Source organism: Phyllobates terribilis, unplaced genomic scaffold (assembly GCF_046119375.1).
Source record: "Phyllobates terribilis strain yellow unplaced genomic scaffold, ASM4611937v1 Scaffold_8__6_contigs__length_399053987, whole genome shotgun sequence".
Classification (NCBI taxonomy): domain Eukaryota; kingdom Metazoa; phylum Chordata; class Amphibia; order Anura; family Dendrobatidae; genus Phyllobates; species Phyllobates terribilis.
In genome coordinates, this window is record NW_027362768.1 from 197086366 (window position 1) to 197107306 (window position 20941).

A 20941-nucleotide genomic window follows, 5' to 3' on the forward strand; every position below is an offset into this window, starting at 1 on the left:
ATGAAATGCGATTGGAAAGAGGGGACAAGAAAACCAGAATAGTCCATCGGAATTTATTACTACCCTGTGTTTATCTCCCACCACAACAAGACTTCCCAGAAGCAGACTGACATCGACCGAGATCGAATAAGGGACCACCAGAAACTGAAGCTCCGGAGGTGGATAGTGACCTTGAAAGTTCCGATGAGGAAGAGCACGCCGTTGTATTTCTCGGACCGGCAAGGAGAGGGATGTACCATCCTCAAGAGAGTGAAATAAGTCCTGAGGCTCCAGAGTTTGTACCAAGGAGTACAGATGAAGTCCAATTCAGATCTGATGATCGAACACCGGTCACTGGACAGACCGATCGACACTCAGGATAAGCGGCATTACCAGACCGTGTGGAACCAGGCGATTCCGGAGAAGTACAGGAACTTACAGAGGCAGTTCCAGGAGCATCTAAGGAAGCACGGGAAATGAATGCGGTGGAAGAAACTCCTGTGACCAAAGAACCCGTGGTATCTGAGGAACAACCCACCAAGAGGATGTCGACTCGAGAAGTGAGGAGGCCTGTGATGCTGACGTATGAGACACTTGGTGAACCGAGTCAAGTGCCAAGGACTGTGGACTGGAAACAGGTATCTCTGCCTACAGACCAGGTAAGCCCACTGGAGTGGTATTCACCACCGAGAGGCAGTATGGAAGATGTTGCCTGGTGGAAAGACTTGTTTTCATGCTTTGATTTTCCTTAAAAGACTTTGTAGAAACAAAGAACTGTTAAGGCCTAGTGAGAGAGAGCGGGTTGAAGACGTACAAAAAGCTCCAGCTGAAGAGACGCTGATTGTGTTAATTGTGTTAATTGTTTATTTCTAACAGGAGTACTACAAGAAAAAGGTAGTAGAATAGGTTGTTATGAATGGTTATAAATGTTATGCCAATTTGTATATAAAGTTACTCAGTTTTCACCACTGTCTCAGAATTGGTTAGATTTACCAATTCAGACGAATGTCAAGGACAACATTCAAAAAGAAGGGAAGAGTGTGACATGCCGAAGTAGTGCTGTTGCTTCAAAAACATCCAGCAACTGTTACAAATAACACAGTCACAAGAGACAGGGAGTGTTTTAGTTGAGCCCCAGGCATATTGTGGGGAACTTGTTATTGTAGTCTAGCTGAAGCTGAAGAGAAAGGTGGTGTGTTATCTGGATCTGACAGAAGGCAACTGAACAGGATTCAGATCAGGAGAGAAACTAAACACAGGTCAGATAAACTCCCTGAGCTAACAGTGCAGAGTATTATTGGGCAGGAAGATAAGGACTGGAAGGAATTGTGTCACAGGGATCATCTCCCTCATCAAACCCTCCCCCCCTCCATCTCCATGCAGGATAAAGAATGCAGTGTACTATTGAGTCCTTCTGAAGGAAAAGCCTGTGGTTGTGCCTTCACAGAAGTGTGCTGCTAAGAGATCTAATCTATGCTGAATTATGCTACTGAAGAGACTGTAATACTGTGCCTTGTGAAGAAACTACTGTATTGTTACTGAAGCCGGTTGCTCAAGAAACTCAGACTGTACTGTAATGAAGATTGTTGCTGTAATATCCCTGAATTGCACTGGTCGTGCTTCAGATTAAATTCCACTGTTAAATTGTTGAAAAAGACTCTTGTCAGATGTGTCTGGTCAGCTACTGAATCTATCGTTTGCCTGAGAGAAGCTGCAGCCTATGGTCGCCCTGAGTAACTGTTCCCCCAGGATTCCAAAGAATTCATGAAACCCGTCTCGCCCTATCTGAACCTAGCGGCGTGCGTGTAACATTAGCTCTGCTGTACTGTCTCAGCTCTCTTGTACTGTGTCAGCTCTGTTGTTCTGTGTCAGCTCTGTTGTACTGTTAGCTCTCCTGTACTGTGTCAGCGCTGCTATTGTGTGTCAATCCTAATATCACTGCAGAACTGTGTGTGATTATGGGAGTAGACTGACTGTCATTACATGTCTCATGGAGGGCACCGCCTCCTTTCATTTACAATAAGCTCTGGAGGCGGAGTCTCAGGAAGATCTATGCCCCACCCATAGATCTTAACAGCTCATTTAAATATAAGAAAACAGTTGATTTCTCTGGAACAAGACATTGGATCGCTTCCTATGACCTGTGGCCCATATAGACGGCTCAGGTGGGACGATCACTGTCACATTCCCTTTAAGTGATTGCAGCAAAACTGTTGTGTGTCACCACGGCTGTTGTAATCCCTTCCCAACAGGAAAAAAAGTTTAAAGTTTATGTTATCAAACCTCCCCATTGAGCCCTGTACTTGTATATCTGGTCCTTCCATACTTGGTTCTGCCCCAGGTTGTTGGCCGTGTTGTTTGTGCGCTCGCGCTGTAATAGACTACTAATGACCTGCGAGAATCTCGGGGAATGTGGCCGCCCAACACAACATTACAGGTACAATAGCTACCAAGCCGCTCAGTTCTAGAAGTCGGGGGCACAAGCCGCTACACATGAAGGCGTCCATCAAGGAGGTTATTTGGGCTTATGGATCTGAGAGTCGGCTTTCCGTCCTAACGAGGCGACCAACAGAAGAGGAATATACATTTTCCAAACCAGAGATTTGCTCAGTAACTCACAGTAGAAATATCTGATCAAAACCCCGACTGGTAAAGAAGCGAATAAAAGACAAAGGGAAACGTTCTTGTGGATGCAAATATTTATTGAAAATTTCAGGGTTCAGGACGAAGAACTATACAGTTGGTTAGAAAGTGCGATTGGCTTGATTGGCGCTGACATTACAGCTTATTCTTCAGTTTCTAGGTATAAACAAGAAGGGTCGGACGCAGCGTCATCGACATTAAGCCGCGCACTTCAGGGACTCGCAGGAACAGGAGGTGTGCGCTTCTACTTGCTCTGTATAGTCTTCGGGTCTGTCAATCAGCGATTCCTCCTCTGCCAGATCTGTAGTGAAAAAGTGAAAGTTATAGTCGTGAGTCCGTGTAAAAATCCTACAGAGCAGGGGCAGACTGACCGTATGTGCCCCCAGGGGCCCGAGCGGTAGGGGGCCGCTACCAGCATGTCTATTAGACTGCATGTGAGTGTCAGGGATTGTGCAGGCGTCATCTAGAGGCATAATGGGGGGCAGTATGTTCAGCTAATGGGGAGCCAGGGCCATATACTGCTGGAGTCACTTGTGGCACTTTCCTCCCCATAAACAGGAGCGACTTATTATAATATGGTCCCAAATCAGGACTAATGTGGTATCAGACTGATGCCAGTCACAGACAGCAGTCCCTATAAGTTATGTATACCCTGTTCCTATTAATTTGTGATCCCATATTACTCAGGTATGATAACTTACCAGCAGTTGTGCAGTGGAAGCCGACAGAGACGGGGGTGGTGGCTGATGGGGTGCAACCTTTGGCGCAGCGCAGGACGGGGTGGATAGAGTAACATTTGCTTTCCTCCCGTTCTGGTTTCTCAGTCTTCACCAAAGAGCGATGAAGTTTGCAGACTGTAAAATAAAGAGATTATTATATACCTTGCTGTGCCCTGGGTGCAAGGTATATCCTCACTAATATGATAACATGAGCAACCAGGTAACTGCCTCTGAAAAAGTCAGCACACTCCTCCTCTGCTGCTGTCAGCACTCCCATCACTCTACTGATCACTCTGCAGGACTATGCATCCCAATATTATATTCTGTGGTGGTCACCCACATCAGACCCGCTATGTATCACCCACCTCCGGTGCAGGCTTCTTCAGACAGGATCCAAGCATGGCCGAAGCTTTCTTCATCCTTTGCCACAGATCCATCAGGCATCCTGAATTCCTGTTCTGTCTCATCATCATGGTGGCCGCAGATACCACAGGTCTTGCCTCTCATCCATAGAGCTGTGCGAAGCTACAAAAGAAAAGGGAGATATTACTGGGATATCTGATAACATGGGGTCTCCAAAGCCTCTAGGTAACAAATTGCAAAAATTAATGAGCCAAATTTGGGGCGCAATCAAATGTTATTGCATTCAATGCTCCACTCATTGGATGAGCTCCATGTGATCCACTTATCAGATGAGCTCCATGTGATTCACTCATTGGATGAGCTCCATGTGATTCACTCATTGGATGAGCTCCATGTGATCCACTCATTGGATGAGCTCCATGTGATCCACTCATTGGATGAGCTCCATGTGATCCACTCATTGGATGAGCTCCATGTGATCCACTCATTGGATGAGCTCCATGTGATCCACTCATTGGATGAGCTCCATGTGATCCACTCATTGGATGAGCTCCATGTGAGCCACTGATTGGATGAGCTCCATGTGATCCATGCATCGGATGAGCTCCATGTGAGCCACTCATTGGATGAGCTCCATGTGATTCACTCATCGGATGAGCTCCATGTAATCCACTCATCGAATGAGCTCCATGTGATTCACTCATTGGATGAGCTCCATGTGGTTCACTCATTGGATGAGCTCCATGTGATCCACTCATTGGATGAGCTCCATGTGATCCATGCATCGGATGAGCTCCATGTGAGCCACTCATTGGATGAGCTCCATGTGATTCACTCATTGGATGAGCTCCATGTGATCCATGCATCAGATGAGCTCCTCGAGGTCCCATAATGTAACCACCAAACACTTAGATCTGGCATGGTCTTGTCTTACATGGGTAGTTGAGGGCACCCCAGGTGATGGAGTCACTGGATGTTCTAGGTGTAGACGTGTGGCTCCATTACCTCACTTGACTTTCCATCATAGAGCAGTTCCTCGATACCAAACTCTGGTGCAGATAGGACAATTCTTCCGTCTCTCTCTTCAATTCTCACTGATGGGTCTGGAAGAGATTCAGAACACAATTATACTGACGTCATGTTATTATATCAGCCCATAATTCTAATATATTGTATATTATGGTGGAATTTGTTATGAGCTGTAGTGTAGAGCTGTGTGATGTTACTATTATAGCTCGGTCATTTGGTGTAATTGTGTCTCTGTGTTGTGGTTGCTTTTATGAATAACAGTATAAGTATTCGGTCTCTGGTGGCATTCAGTGTGCACTGTACAATGGTACACTTAGGGGATGTTATTTATGCATGGTATGGAGGTAATATTTATGCACTGTATGGTGGTGTTATTTATGCACTGTATGGTGGTGGTATTTATGCACTGTATGGTGGTGTTATTTATGCATTATACGGTGGTATTATTTAAATGTTCTTTCCTCCTCACTTCATTTCCCTTTTTTGTTTTCATCGTTGTCCCCCGTGTACGTTCCTTTCTTTGCCCTCGGTGTCTCACTTACCCTGGCTGGGCTCATATGGGAGTTTATCCCTGGAAAGCTCAATGTTGTTAACCTTCACCCTGGGTTCTCCTGATCGGCTGTCCATCATAATTTCACTAGAAAAGAGAAGAAAGTTGAAAGGAAAGTTCATCATGCTGCAAAGCTGCAAAATGTGTTTACAGTATGAAGCAAGTCCAATAGAAGTGAATGGCAGCTGAGGCGACCACACGGCTGCTCCCATCCTCTTCTATCAACATTGCGGTTATCACTAACGTCCTTTGCCTGGGAGTTGTAGTCCAGCTCTGACCTGTCATATCTTGTATTACTGATACGTTTCTATCAGATATGTGATCTGCCTTTCCATCATATTACACTATAACATAACACAATGTAGCACAATGTAACATAATGTAACACAATGTAGCACAATGTAACACAATGTAGCAGTGACGCAGCGTCTTCGTGCAGAATTATGGCCACTCACAACTCTCCCAGCTTAACGTTCAGATCTTTGTGCTCTGGGTTCTCCTTGGATTTCTTGGCCATGATCATGAACTTGTTTTCTTCGGTGCAGTCCTGGGCGAGGATGTGGTAGCAGTGTCCGGGCATTGTGTAGTTGTAGTTCACATCGTTGAATGTCTTTATCGTGTTGCTGGACAGCGAGCAGCGTCCTAGAGGAGAAGTTTAGAGTTTTGTCATTCATTTCACTCTTTAACACTATAGTCTAGAGATATTGGGCAACTGGGACCTTCCAGGATCCATCATTGAGCGGAAAAGGCCGATAGGAGCTCATAGGGATAGGCAGAGGAAGGACCATAGATAGACCGGCCCCCCAGAGAACCAGCGGGTCCCCCAGTAAGCCCATAATGAGATAAGGGCCCAAAAGGTCCAGCAGAAAACAATGGAGGTGACTTAGGGTGGGCACATTGACCACTAGAGTCTGCACATTTTTGGGTGAATTACGAATAACTTCAGGATCTGATATTGATGTCCTAGATGGAGACCGGACCCCTGAACATACCCTGTGGCCCCCAGTCTGATGCTGGGTAGGATATAAGTGCGCAGAATGTAGGACACAGAACTCACCTGTCAGTCTGTCTGCTATTGAGTTGTGAACATCAGCAAAGACATTCCAGGTTGGGACCTGAATGTCGGAGGGACGGGCATGCCAGGCGGCGGTGAAGGCGGCGGGCAGATTCATGGCTTGGTAGTAGAGAGTTGCCTGCAATCAGTAAACACAAGCACATTACCACTAACGGTCGGACTTTTCTAAGCACAGCGCCCCCCTTGTTTATAGGCCGTGTCTGGTATTACAGCTCAGCCTCACTGCATTGCCCCATCCTTCTCTGGTCTAATCCTAGGATGGGCGAGAATGATATTTCTGCTCGGATAATACATCGGGAGGTTACCTGTGGTACTTTGAAGACGACGTTCATGGTCCTGGGGTTGGAGAGGGCCAGGACGAGCTTAGCTTGTTTGGATGGGTTTCTTTGGAGTTTTTCGGCGAATCCTAACATGAGGGCAGCTCCGGGGACATACCAACTGACTCTGAAAATACAACCCAAATTCATAACAATTAAACAGAAGTTTTATACAGATTTTAGTGTTTTTTTATGTTTTTTGAATTCACAATTGTTATAAATTATTACATATTTTTATCACATTCAGATTATATTTATGGTGATTTGTATTAAATTAACTAAATCAATTTTGTAAAGAAAATCTGCATCTCCTGCTCTTCATCATCAACCAAGGAGGGCTTTGGATGGGGCTTATACAAATGGGTGGGGCTTACGTAAACAGGTGTGGTTTGGTAAAGGGTGTGGCTTGGTGAAGTGGGCGTGGCTTAGCATGCTTGCTGTGCACAGTGCAGAGCACAATGATGCACCTTAAGCTGCACCATTTACCTGAAGCGGTGGTACACGGCGCGCGTTGGAGGGGTCGAGGTGCCAGAAATGCTTCTTTTGCACATTTATTCATTGGGAAGAGCTAAAAGAAACATTATTAATTGACTTACGCTTGTCCAATGGATTTCAGCTTGGATGGGATTCTTGGCCAGCTAAACTTCAGTCTGAGTGCTGGCTGACTGCCCCAACGTCCGGTTTCGACCCATGTAGCGATCTTGTATTGTTGACAGTTCTGACCCCATTTCAGTTCGGCCTGGGACACGTCGACAGCGTTAGATAATATGTAGAATATTGGGAGATCTATGGGTATATGACCAGACGCTTATTACCTGGGCTTCGTGTTGGCTCTCCACCTGGGCGTGGATGCACGCTCTCCAGCGACTCTCTCCAGTAATGTCCACCACGTAGGCCTGAATCTTGGGCTTGGATGAGTGATAGTCTTCATATACGATCAGCTGGTAGCCCTGCTTCTTATGGTCGGCACGGACGGCCTGAAGCGTGGCCACCAGGCTGGGAGATTTGTGTTCACCCAGGAATCGGCCCTGAAATGAGATTAGATATTGGTTATACAACGCTGACTCACTTCCTGAGATTGTTCCTCAAACTTCCATCACTTTGCAAGAACCTAAAAACTTTCCACCACAACCAAACCGTTTATTGGAAAATGGAGTCCCCAATGTGTTAGAAGCCTAAAAAGTCTTGAGATTTTGTAGCATAAAAATAATAAAATGTATCATGTAGTCATACAAGGGGTTATATTTGGGGGTCACATTGCGAGGCTTTGCATATTACTCCTATCCAATGATTTAGCAGGGGGGACACATGGCCGATTCCCCAAGTGCAATATTCTATAAGGAGAGCAAAAATGTCACCCCAGCCAAAGTGAAATGATGAACGGCCAGTCGCTAGGCCTAGGCCAGCTTCACTTGTGAGTATCCAGTGAGTAGGAGCTCGCTCGCTGCTGACAGCAGCTGAAATGACTCGCATAGGCAGTGATTGAGATGACAAAGATTGCCTGAGATGAGACTTTCTGGTGTGAGCTTTGTCATCTCTGTCGCTGCCTATGCAGAGAGCAGCCTCATCTTGACTGCAGCGCTCTGCATAGCCTACAACTGCGATGACAGAGGCTGCTCTGTGATGAACCACAGCTCTCTGCTTCGCCTCTCACTTTTAATTTTCTGTGGGGAGACACAGAGACCAGCTGGGGAAGCTGTACCAAGATTTTAAAAAAGGGATCCCCTGTGAAAAAAAACTCTAGCCTAAAAAAACCTTTATTTTTTTACATACATTTTCTAACCCAAACTAGGGCTAGGGTTAAGGTTTGCTCTAGGGATAAGTTAGGACTAGGGTTATGAGTGGTGCGAGGGTTAGGGTTAGAAGTAAGTAAGAAGGAAATGTAACAAAAGAGATAACAATGTAGAACTTATTAGTTTTAAAGTTGATTTCAGCAAAAACCCAGAAAATAGCCAGATGGTCAAAGGGTAAAGTATGATCACATCGGTATCTTAATGTTCAATTCATGTGCCGAAGGAATAAGGGTTAAATCCTGGACTGATGGAAGGGACTGAGCGAGCGCTGACGGTCCATGGATGGGGGGGTGACATAGTCGCCTTGCCCCGCCCTGCACCACTACTCCCATCATACTTACTCTTGTCTGGGGTCTTCCTGCAGATTCGCTGCTGCTGCTACTGCTGCTGCTGCTGCTGCTGGAACTAGAGCTGGACCTGGACTGCGAGGCGCGGACCCGGCCGGACATGGTCCTGACACGCTGAGATGAAGGAGAATGATTTACAATGGTGACAATGAATGACATAAGAATAAGTTACACTGCGACAAGATACTAATATAGAAGTGTGATGTATTCCGGCATCCTGGCCTAGAATATTCCATAAACGTACAGACACATTGCAAAAACAATACCCCACTCTGTATTTTCCACAATTTATCTAACCCCACACGACTCAGATTATAGTATCCACTTATTGAAAATCACACGTAATATCATACAGAATTCCAAAACCTCGTACCTCTTCATTTGGTCTCCTAAATCGTAGTTCAAAGATTTCCTGATCATCCTAGAAAGTCAACCAAGCACAGTGTAAATGGGCTGAATGGGTCATACAGGTCTGAGTTTTGTTTGCATTTAAAGGTAATGAATAGGATCAATAAATCTGATCTCCAGAAGCAGCGCCTCCGCTGTCCGTGGGCTGGTATTGCAGTTTAGTCATATTCATTTCGTAGTAGAGCTGCAATACCAGACACGGTCTATGGACAGATGGGGCGCTGTTTCTGAAGAAGAAAGAAGATCTTTTTTTTGAATCTGGGACAATTTCTTTAAGCATTTTAATATTTGGCTATTTAGTAGAATATCACGGTGATGGTACCTCATCGGCATCTTTGACGTACTGACGGGATTTTTGCTGCCTGTATTTGACTTGCTGATGGCCTGGTTGCTGGTGTTTTTTATCCTTTTGCTGTTGGCTTGAGCTGCTGCTGGAGCTGTCGCTCTTGCTGCTGGAGCTGTCGCTCTTGCTGCTGCTGGAGCTGTCACTCTTGCTGCTGCTGCTGCTGCTCTGGTGGTGCTTATGGCCGTCTTTTCTCTGGCTGCTGCTGCTGCTGCTGCTGCTGTCGCTGCTGCTGCTGTCGCTGCTGCTGCTACTGCTCTGCTTGGGTTTGTGCTTATGGCCTTTCTGTTGCTGATCTTCCCATGAGCGATGTCCGTGTGGCTTGTGTTGATTATTGGTTTCATGCCCGTGCCTGGGCTTTGCCTCATCGTCTTCTTCACGTATGTGTTTCCTGGCTTTGCGTGCACGCAAGGTCTGGTTGGCGGCCTGTAATATCAAGTCATAAAAGGTCAGATAATCTAATGCCAATTCCATGGAGAAGGAAAGAGAAGTCCATGCTACCCAATCCAACTCACCAAAGTCTCATCAATGCCAAGGATGGTCCTCAGCCTCTTCTGGACTTCAGATTCCTCAAGATGTTCACCTTTCTCTTCCAGGTCGGCCAGAGCAATTATTTTGGAGGCAGCCTTGGGTCCCATAGTAATTTCCAGTTGAAGCTTTTCAATAGCTACGTCCTTCTGAGCTGTAAGAGGAGAACAAATCGAGGTTACTCCACCCGGAAGCTACAGATCAGATGGCAGAAAAGTTAGAAAAGCGCATGGGAGACAAGACGGGGATGCGTACTTGGCTTCACAGAGAGTTTAGCTTCTTGTTCTCCCACGATTTGGTAAAACTTGGTATGTTTGCGTCCTGCGGCGTTACGAGCCTTGTGGTGGGCACAGACCTGCACGTTAATTTTAGGAATTTTAAAGCAGAGGTGGAACAGGTTCGCTGGCGAGTACTGGTGCTGTCCTGTCTCTCCGGGGTAAGCGTACTTCTTGGCAGTGATTTCAGAAGATCCCTCCTGAAAAGACACAAAACACATATTTGTAGACAATATCTTTACTTACTGTTTTCGGATGTTTGGTTTCCACTAAATAACCCAACTAGTTATTTTTTTCCATGAACATTTGGCCAAATGATTTTTTTCTTCTGCAGTAATGGTTCCTCAAACTTCTCAATTTTTGGCCCCATAAGTTAAATCATCATTTCCTTTCTACTTGACGCTCTTGCACATTTACCATCATGCTGGTGCCTTCTGCTGAAGTTTTTTCAGACTTTTCGAAATGTTTCTGCAGAATGTCCGCTTCGGCTCCTTTAGGGATAATTGGTGTCTTCTTCGCTGCTTCCATCTCTTCCAAACTTCTTGACACAACAAACACCTGAGTCCTGGGGACGGAATGAATAAACTTATTACTTTATGTCTTTTTTTTCCTACCAGTTATGCATCAATGGTTGTCCAGTGAAGAAAACACAATCTAGTGAACCCTGAGAGAAATGAGAGGGTTAACTGCTCAGGGTCCGCATCTTAGGAGTGTCCTGAATCTCACAGAAACCATTGCTATGAATGGGCACCCTGCTTTTTTTATTTTCCTGAGGGAGCGCTGCGGGTAAATTCATCCCTTACTTCCAGGCGATTACAGATGATTGCTGGACGACACTTTGTAATCTTTATATCACTGAAAACTCTAACAAGTATGGGCTAGTAAAAAAAAAACTTTTAGGGAGTTTAATGGATAACAAAGAGGCTTCCCACAATTTGTAGCCAAAGCTGGGAGCTTCTTTGTTGTGGAGGACCTAGCACATCCGTGCATTATTTGGACAGTTGCTTTCAGTGAGTACTTTGTAGTACTTCATTTCCCCTGTGAGTGGTGTGGAGAAGTTACACACTTGCTGCTGGGCTTGCCCTCAGATTGCAGCTGATCACTGCAGGTGCCTGTGATAGACATTTGGTTGGAGGACACCAGATTGGACATCCCCTCCAATAATTAATTTATTTCCTGCCACTTGCTGTCCTCAGCAATGAGAAAACCTCCTTTATTATGTCCCTAATGCATCCTCTGGACATTACCTTGCAGATACCAGGTCATTTTCTTGCTGGACTGGTAGCGTTTCGATCTTGATGTTCATATCTTTAGGATTGAACTTTATGGAGCTCTTCAGTGGGGTGACGGCCTGGACCCTTGCCTGGAATTCAATTCCGGATTGTACGAGGGGTGTGTTCACTCCCATGGTTGCCACTGTGAGCACTGAAATGCTGGAAATACAATGGACGAGGATCAGTTGTATCGAGATACCACGTGTAATTTGCATATATTAAATAAGGATGCTGACGTGTGAACCCCTAGAAGGTTCCATCAAACCTGTAAAACCCTTAAAAAAAACCTAGAACAATGTAACTATAATATCTATGTATACTAACCTGGGGGTTACATCAGCCCGGAGTTGGATATTGGATTGCAAAAGTTGAGCCACGCTCAGGTCACTGGATGGTGATGGGTTTGCTTTCATGTCAACTGAAATATATAATGCAAAATTGTTTAAGGATTAAATGATGTTGTTCGGCAGAACTATTGATGGTCATAGGAGAAATATACTTTAAACATCAATTAAACCCTATGGCAGAATCCACCATTGTGCAGCCCGGGAACTCCTAGAACCTTGGAATTCTGGAGTTTATTGGAAACTGGTCAGAAGTTCCCCAGAAGAAAACAAGATGAAGAGCTGCCGACTTACAAAAGGAATAAACTTTGGCATGTTTAGAAAATGTTTGAGAATACCATGGATGGGTAGGAATATGAATATTTGTGTGCTTGACCGTATCAGAGATAATCTTCCAAGACTAGACTTTATCCGAGAATCCGGAAAATATAAATAAAGAAAAACAAGAAAGAAGTAGAAGACGACGAGCAGCAAGATGAAAAATATGTAACATTACGAGTGAAAAATCAAAGAGTAAAACTTGGATTCCGGAGAAACAAATTCATTGAGTCATCAGTTGTCCAACTGGACTTGATGGCACTTAGTAGCTGGATCTATGGACTAATTATTCATAAAATGACAATTATCTTACGGTTAACAGCAGCATTGCCAACAGCAGCAGAGTATACACTCATCTCCAGTGGAAGACCTATGGAAGTAGGTATGATGTGTCTAACTTCAGCCAGCAGAACGGGATGTGCCCATTGTGCTACGAGTCCATCGAGAAGCTTCTGGATGATTCTCTTAATTACGGGATGACGGGAAGTGGGCTCTGTCAGTATCTAGACACATTGAAAATAAATAGTAAAAAATCACTTCTGGAATATGGCAAATGAATCTAATGTAAGACCACAAACGGTCTTACCTTGAAAATGCTTTGGATGGTTTCCTTGGTGGCATCATTGTAGAAGACTTCTTGCCCTAACACCTTAACATTTCCTGAAACCAGAGGCACCTCGGATGGGAGACTTCTAAATCCGGTCAACTTAAAAAAAGAAAACAAATAATGCTTTAGGAACTCCTTCATCTATTGCATGTGACAGCCCTGAACCAAGACTTAGATGCAACACTCACGCTTTTGATGACCTTAATGATGTTCTTCTTCATGGAGTACTGATCAAAGGCAATGTTCTGCTTCCTAAGGACTTCCTGGAGGCCTTCAGCCCGTACGGCAAGCTGGAATGAGAAGTAGATTACACGTCATGGTCATTAGAATTTAATAGACGTATTTATAAATATAGTGGAACAGGTGTTGACTCTTCTTTAGGTACCTCAACAATATCTGTGCTTGCACCGGACACATATCCGCGGAGTTTTAAGATGACGACAGCTGGCATTGTGGTGGTGGGACTGTTCATAATGAGGACGTTGGCAGTGGCTCCAGACATCAGAGGGTCTAAGAAATAAAATAAGTCATTACCACAATATGCTGGCCGCCATATTTGACCATGCGAATGGCAGATAGTAGACTTAAGAAATACAATGTGTCAAAACGGTGAAACTCTCGAAACCCAAAGTTGGATTAGAATAGTCTACAGTTGTCAAGTATGATGCTCTTACAGGGACGTAGCTATGGGGTCACACGTAGCTCTGGAGGTTGGGAGGACCCAAGCACATAAGAAGACGCCAATATTATAACTGGCACTTCGTGGGTCTGGGGCCGATAACACACTCTGCATTGGGGCACCGGGCTTTAAATTCTGCATCTACACCATTATACAGTTCCTTGGCTCCATTTTAGTGACTTACAATTGAAAGTGTCGAAATTGAGGACTTTGCTGTAGCGCATGCTCAGTTTGTCAAGCACTGGGTTCAGGATCTTGATGGCGACGTTGCAAGCACCATTCCTATAAGTCAGTTTATGAATATGTTAGCACCATGCTCGATGGACTCACAGGCACCGAGTAAGAGTAAGACACTGGCACTTACAGCTCATGGAATTCTGGCACCGTGGTTTTGGTCAAGGACTTCATGTAAGAGTAGACAAAACTAGCCAACTGCAGGTTGACTTTAGCCTCTTTCTGTATGATCAGAGCCATGGTAGTCACAGTGGCTGCGGGTGGTCTAGATTCCAGGAGAACTGCAGAAGCCATCATGCGGACCTCAGTGTGAACACGACGATTCATCAGGATACTGAGCAGAATTTCCTGAACCTATGTAGAAAGGATGTGTCCATGAGGGGTTGTCATGTATGATATGACCTTTATATCAGATAGACCCTAGCTAAAGGCACTTACTCTCTTGGGGTCATCCTTGGCAATGTTCCTGAGGGCCATCACAGCATCAACCTGAACTTTAACTGGCAACTGGAAGGCGCTAGAAGAAAATCCTGGCAGGAACTTCAGAATGCGCTTGATGCACGCAACTTGTCCAGTGTTACCCAAAGCCTTCAGAGCCAGGATGATCTCTTCGGGGCGAGCCTTGTTGGCAGCTTCAGCGGCAAAATCGTGAAGAATCTGAAATGTATTAAATCTTTTGTAAAAAAAAAAAGCAACAAATCTTATGTCTTTAATCATCTAATGTGAACTAGATTGATTAACGATGGTTCATTGATTGGTCGGCTCAGTTGGGTTGGTTTGAGGGTTACAGATCATTTGATCATATATTACATCGACCTGACATTTGTTACCTGTTTCTCTGATATTCAACCCAATGAAGCTGACGAATGGCTCACCTGAAGAGCCGACTCTGGGCAGGCCTCGATGTTGGAGCAGTATTTGTTGACCATTGTACCATAGGACAACATGGCCGCTTTGAGTAACGTTGGAGAATTCTGGACTCGGGAATCCTGTACCAGATCCTAAACAAACAATTATACAATATATCAGATTGAGAACTTTAAAAATCCAATTTTCTAAGAACATATTTCAATCATCCTTATCTTGTGCCTAAGCTGCAATTTCAGACACAACAGACGAGACATGTTTTTGGAAGGACGTACTGTGTTTTTGGATGGGATCACATCCAAACAATGACATTTTTGCAAATATTAGTAATTCTGACAAATTAAAAAGAAATATGTTTGTAGAAAAAGTAGGACAAAAGACTCACAGCTGCAACCTGGAGAGCGCTCTGGCTGGCCCGTGTGTGATGCATGGCAAGAGTGATAGACAGGGCGGCCTCCTGGATGCTCTGGTTTGGAATATTACGCTTCACAACCTTCAGAGACTCGGTGGAACCGATGAGAGGGATAGCTTTAGTCAACCATTGCCTGAAGACACAACCGTGAAATGTAGCTAAAGAAATAGTATACAGCCCAAATAAAGAATGTATCATGGAAGTGTACAGCTACAGTAACTGGAAATTAAAGGGGTTGCCTGATTTCCAAAACACATAAGGGGAGCCTTTAAGAGATATCATTTATTTTAATATTGACCCGTTGAAGTTACTAATCTGCCCAAAAAGGCTTATTCATAGGCCCCCCCGTCCTCACCTGTACAGAGGTCGGTCAGAAAACTGCTTGAAGATGGCCTGGATGTTATCGGGGTCAATGTTTCGCAGGAGCTGGATCAACTGAAGGAATTTAGCAGGGGCCTCTGCCTGTACCTCCTGCTGGTTGTTCTGTACCAGGCGTTGAAGAATGTCTGAGATCTGCAAGAAGGATGTCAAATGTTCAAGATGTCCTATGGTACAAGACCTGGTGGTGACGTCTGGAAATAACTATATGGCACCTATTGCTCTAACTTCTGGGGTCATCCATGGCTCTAAGTTTTCGGTTCACTCATGGCTCTAAGTTCTCGGTTTACCCATGGCTCTAAGTTCTCGGTTCATCCATGGCTCTAAGTTCTCGGTTCACTCATGGCTCTAAGTTCTCAGGTCACCCATGGTTCTAAGTTCTCGGTTCATCCATGGCTCTAAGTTCTCGGTTCACTCATGGCTCTAAGTTCTCAGGTCACCCATGGTTCTAAGTTCTCGGTTCATCCATGGCTCTAAGTTCTCGGTTCATCCATGGCTCTAAGTTCTCGGTTTACCCATGGCTCTAAGTTCTTGGTTCACCCTTGGCTCTAAGTTCTTGGTTCACCCTTGGCTCTAAGTTCTTGGTTCAGCCATGGCTCTAAGTTCTCGGTTCAGCCATGGCTCTAAGTTCTCAGTTCACCCATGGTTCTAACTTAAGTTCTCAGCTCATCCATGACTCTAAGTTCTCAGTTCAACCATGGCTCTAAGTTCTTGGCTCACCCATGGCTCTAAGTTCTTGATTCACCTTTGGCTCTAAGTTCTTGGTTAAGCCATGACTCTAAGTTCTCAGTTCACCCATGGTTCTAACTTAAGTTCTCAGCTCATCCATGGCTCTAAGTTCTCGGTTCACCTATGGATCTAAGTTCTCGGTTCACCTAGTTTTCACTTCGCCCATGACTGAAGTCTTGCTTTATCAATGGCTCTAGTGCTACCCCCAACTGAATGTTCTAGCCTCAACCCTAATGCTATATTTTAGCTAGTAAATCTAGGTACCACATTCAGCAGTGACCTTGTGCTCAGAATTTCATTTGTGACTTTGGGCCATTTGATCTAGACACGTTTGACCACTTGGTTCCCAGCCTTACCAGTCTGCATCTTACCTGAGACTCTAAGTTCTTGCCCTTCAACAAATGAAGTGGCATTTGGGAAACTTGAGTGTTGAAATGGTATTTCAAACTTCCGCGGTTTTCTAGTTGCACACGTGGCTCGCTCACCCGGCTGGACTTGATCTCTTTCAAAGTGAGGACTTTTCTGGAAACAAAAAAAAGTAGATTTTGTGGTTAGATAAATGCCTGATTGCATAGGTTATCAGTCAAGGAGTATGGATGAGTACAACATCTCTCCCTGCTGAGGTTCTTGGTGATATCCTTTGATGTTTTTGCAGTGAAATGATTTACATTTGTCACCTAGTGTGATGGTATTGCTGGTCCATGTTATTGCCATAAGATAATATACGGGGCTTGTTATAGACTGTACCTGACTTCTGTTAGAGCAGATCCATAAAGTTCATAGAATGGAGAGTACTGGTAGACTTCCTTGGCCTTAGCCTCCTCTATGACGGATCCTTGTGCCTTGTTCCTAATTCTGTAGGTGCAGGTCAGCATGCCACGCAAGTGCTTGGATTTCTGAAGAGAAAATAGGAACTGATAAGTATCTAGAAAGTCCAATTGCATTAACGTCCATATGAGCTGACATTTACCAGCTGGCACGCTCGACACAGCTCCAGGAAGGTCATTCCGATTCTCTTCACTGCACGATCCTCACACTTATCAAGGTCCCGGGATTTGATGACAATGATGGAATTGGACTTCTTGTCATCGTCTTGGATCACGTATCTTGTTGGACACTTTCCAGAGATACAATCCTATGCCAAAAAAAAAGGCAAAAATTAAGTGATAAATTCTATGGTGTTACAATCATGGATCCCAATAGTTATGGTGCTTATAGTTGGCTATATGCCCAATGCTGGAAGTGCTTGATCCTGCAGTATGATGTTACGCTGTTTGGCAAATGAGGGGACATTTATTCTATGGTCTGAAGGTGCCCGGACACACATGAGACATCAGCGACCAAGCACTGTTCAGCCAACACTTATCTCCCCCAACTCCTTCATGCACGTGAACGTTCGGTTTGGATGAGTGTTCATGTGTGACAATGGGGAAAGAGGAGAAAGACATTGCCGAACTCCTCTCGCAATCTGGCCATTTATAACGCCAAGATGAAAGGCTAAATGTCAGAGAAGGGGAAAGTTTATGTCTATTTCCAGAGGCGACGACTGAATTATGATGCCAGTTTCGTCATATAAATGAAGAAAAACTCTTTGAAAATCTCATAACTGATGCAAAAAAAAATGCTAAGGAAACAATCTACAAAGTTACTGAACAGTTTCTAGACATGAGACGGACGAGTAAAGAAGGCGGCGTACAAACCTCCTCCAATTCGTAAACGTTCTGGGACTTTCTGACGTGGACTTGCAGCATATCGACGAGTCCTCTGATGATGTTGACGGCTGTAATTGAGGTGCCCTCGGCGGCAAACACATCACCCACCCGCCCGTCGTGGTACTCAAACTTAAAGGGATGTTTCAACTGTTCTGCGATGGCTTGACTCAGCTTAGTGGAGCGAGTGAAAGGATCTCTTGGCCATAGACCATGATATTCCTTGACGTCAAGTTTTTGGACCTGTGAAAAAAATACAAGAGTTTATTAAAAGGGGATTTTCAACTATTAATCTACTTTTTATTCTCCCTCCTTGTACAAGAAAAATCAATAGATTGTGTATGTAGACTGGCCTGCGATGTACTTAGTAAGGCAGATAAGGGCTGTGTGCTGGGGCCACTGGTCTGGTTTATACAAACTATCAGGCAATGATGATGATATGTCTGTAATGTATAACACCGGGCATCAGAGATATGGAAGCGACCTGTGGTCACAGCTGCCGTTTAAAATGTATTCTACATGGTGGTATTCGCACCCATGTTGGCTGTAGTGTTAAGTTATGACTGCATGTCTTTTATATGAAAGATATTGTATTAAAAGGAAAATCTTGTCACATGCCATAAATATGTATTTTTTTACCTGGTGTAAATGCCGCTCTTCTCCTGAATCCGGTGATGTTTTTCTTTTATTCCTGTGCCTCTCAGTTCCTGAGATATGGCCACCTCTTTATTGTATGTAAATCTATTTTTTAAGCTATCTGGGCGTGGTCCTCAATAAGACACCCACAGAGAAGGGTTCATGGCCACGCCCACTTAGCTATGATGACTAGATTTATATGCTAGGAAGAGGAGGCTGTATCTCAGGAACGGAGAGGCGTAGGAAGAAAAGAAGAACACCGCCAGATTCAGGAGAACGGCGGCATTCACACCAGGTACAAGGAATACAACTATATGGCAAGTGACAAGTAACTATGGAGCTAAATATAATGAACAAGAGGCAAAATGTAGGCTTGGCATGTAGTGTAGATAACTGCTACCACAACTAAGGTCTATTTCCTTTCATTACCTTCAGGATGAACGTTCTCTGAGCAAATCCACTGATTTCAGCATCGAAGTTCAACTTGAGTCCAGCCTTTGACAAGCCGTTATCCGGCAGGCCGCTCACAATTATTCCTTCATAGTTGTACAAGTAGGTCTTGGTTGGGTTTAAAAGTTGTTCTGAAAATATACAATATAATAAAAAAGCCATGAAGCCATGAGTTCATTACAATTATTGATGAGCAGCCATCTTTAAAGGGAACGCCTAGTTTAGAAAAACTATTTTACATCCTCTTTAAGAACAGTTCAAGGGGTTGTCTCAACCCTTTAAATGGGCAAAAGTGTAAAGTGCTCGTAATAACAAGGAACCTCGCAATTTACCTCTTATTAGAAATCCTCTCCGTTCTTATATATTCATATATTACAAGAACATCTTACAAGGGTTGTGAAGGACTTATATATATATCCTTATATATGAAACCCAATCACCTCCCGCTGGATGTGCACTGTGTAGTGGTTGCTCTTGGTACTGCAGCTCAGATCACACTCACTTCAATAGGAGCTGAGCTGCAGTACCGGGGGCGGCTACTGTGCACGGAGCGGCGCTGTTCTGACTTTGCACACTGTGTAGCTGCACTCATTAGTCGTGTGCCGGATGTTGGACCACCTCTGATCTGATATTGATGATCTATTTTCAGGATAAGCCATCGGTATCTATTGTAATACTTAGTGTAATACTTCATATGCCCTGTGGGGACGCTGCAGCGATTTGACCCATAGATCAGAGCTGATCATAGCTGATCACCGGTGGTCCGGCAGGGGGGCTCTATGTGAGTGTGGAGATTCACTGCAATCACCGGACGGACGGTGGAAATGGAGAATAATTCTGATAAGTGGAGGAATACTCACCGTTTTGTGACTTTCCACTACCTGTAAAGTGGAGAAACAAATGAAGGAAAATGTGTTAATTGCAAATAATGAGAATATAATATGCAGCATTATCTCTATATGTATTTGCTATCAATGTGATATAATTGCTACATTGATATCAAATTTATGTTTTATAAAATATAAAAAATATATATATATATTATATCTAAAAAAAATAATCAAAAATGTATCAGACAGATCTGAAGCCGGAGCGGCCGCTCACCCGCCAGTGCGAGCAGTAGTGCTAGGATGATTCCCCTCATGACGATGGTGAATACCAAACCTCCGGCCGCCCGGGGTATTTATACCCGAATATTGCAGATCACGTCACCCTGGCAGCGATCACCGCCGGTAAATGATCAACTTTCCCCCCGATGATTCCAAGATTGTTTACAGGAATCATTTATAACGAAATAATAAAAAATAATAAAAAGCTGCAGGAAGAGAAGTCCTGACAAGAGGCGGCTGCACTTCCCCGGCTTCATACACATTCTATAGGAACAGTAATTACACTTTTTTTTGTGCATTTTTAGGGTTTTTTTTGTATTTTGATGGAAATCTAAGGTGGACGGTTAATCATTGTCGGGATGACTTTGTTTGCTCTTGGTCATCGTGACTGAATTCATCAGATTTCACCTCGCTGATAAGAACTTTACAATTATTTTTCCAGAATAGATAAAATGTTGCAATCGGTTCTTTGGCTTTTTTTTTTGAAGCCGCCATATTGTATTATGGACTGAATGAGAAAACGCTGATACCTCATGAATAATGATCAGAGCTTAGCCTGAGCCTCGCACCTCAGCTGACACCAGGAAAGTCATATAAAACAAGAATATACAAGGAGAAGGCCAAAGAGTCAGACGTCTTAATCACTGAGATCTGTTTTTTTTCCTCCAGCTCCATTGTTCCAAGTGCATAAACTCCAGCCCCTCGTCCCCTAGTGTATAACCTCCGGCCCCCCGGAATATAACCCCCGGCCCCCCTGGTGTACAACCTCCAGCCTCTCGTCCTCAGTGTATAACCTCCACCCCCCCGGTGTATATCCTCTGGCCCC

The 20941-nt window shown here is 44.3% G+C and overlaps 1 protein-coding gene across 1 annotated transcript; it reads right to left on the minus strand.

Annotated features, from left to right (window-relative positions):
- Positions 1-2660: 2660 nt before the first annotated feature.
- LOC141157121 (vitellogenin-A2-like) lies at positions 2661-20233 on the minus strand. Its single transcript, XM_073644009.1, has 35 exons — positions 20111-20233; positions 19867-19887; positions 18986-19137; positions 17912-18163; positions 17182-17346; positions 16959-17107; positions 16583-16733; positions 15460-15617; positions 15078-15237; positions 14701-14826; positions 14264-14482; positions 13956-14179; positions 13776-13873; positions 13298-13422; positions 13101-13202; positions 12892-13011; positions 12619-12808; positions 11968-12061; positions 11617-11802; positions 10787-10934; positions 10350-10569; positions 10082-10248; positions 9546-9992; positions 9189-9236; positions 8810-8929; positions 7491-7703; positions 7272-7414; positions 6664-6802; positions 6341-6476; positions 5739-5925; positions 5276-5370; positions 4710-4807; positions 3707-3866; positions 3324-3476; positions 2661-2923 (listed from the first exon to the last, which is right to left on the minus strand). Exons 1-35 carry the CDS (start codon positions 20148-20150, stop codon positions 2820-2822), a joined length of 5310 nt encoding a protein of 1769 aa, XP_073500110.1. The 5' UTR covers positions 20151-20233; the 3' UTR covers positions 2661-2819.
- Between the last annotated feature and the right edge of the window lie 708 nt (positions 20234-20941).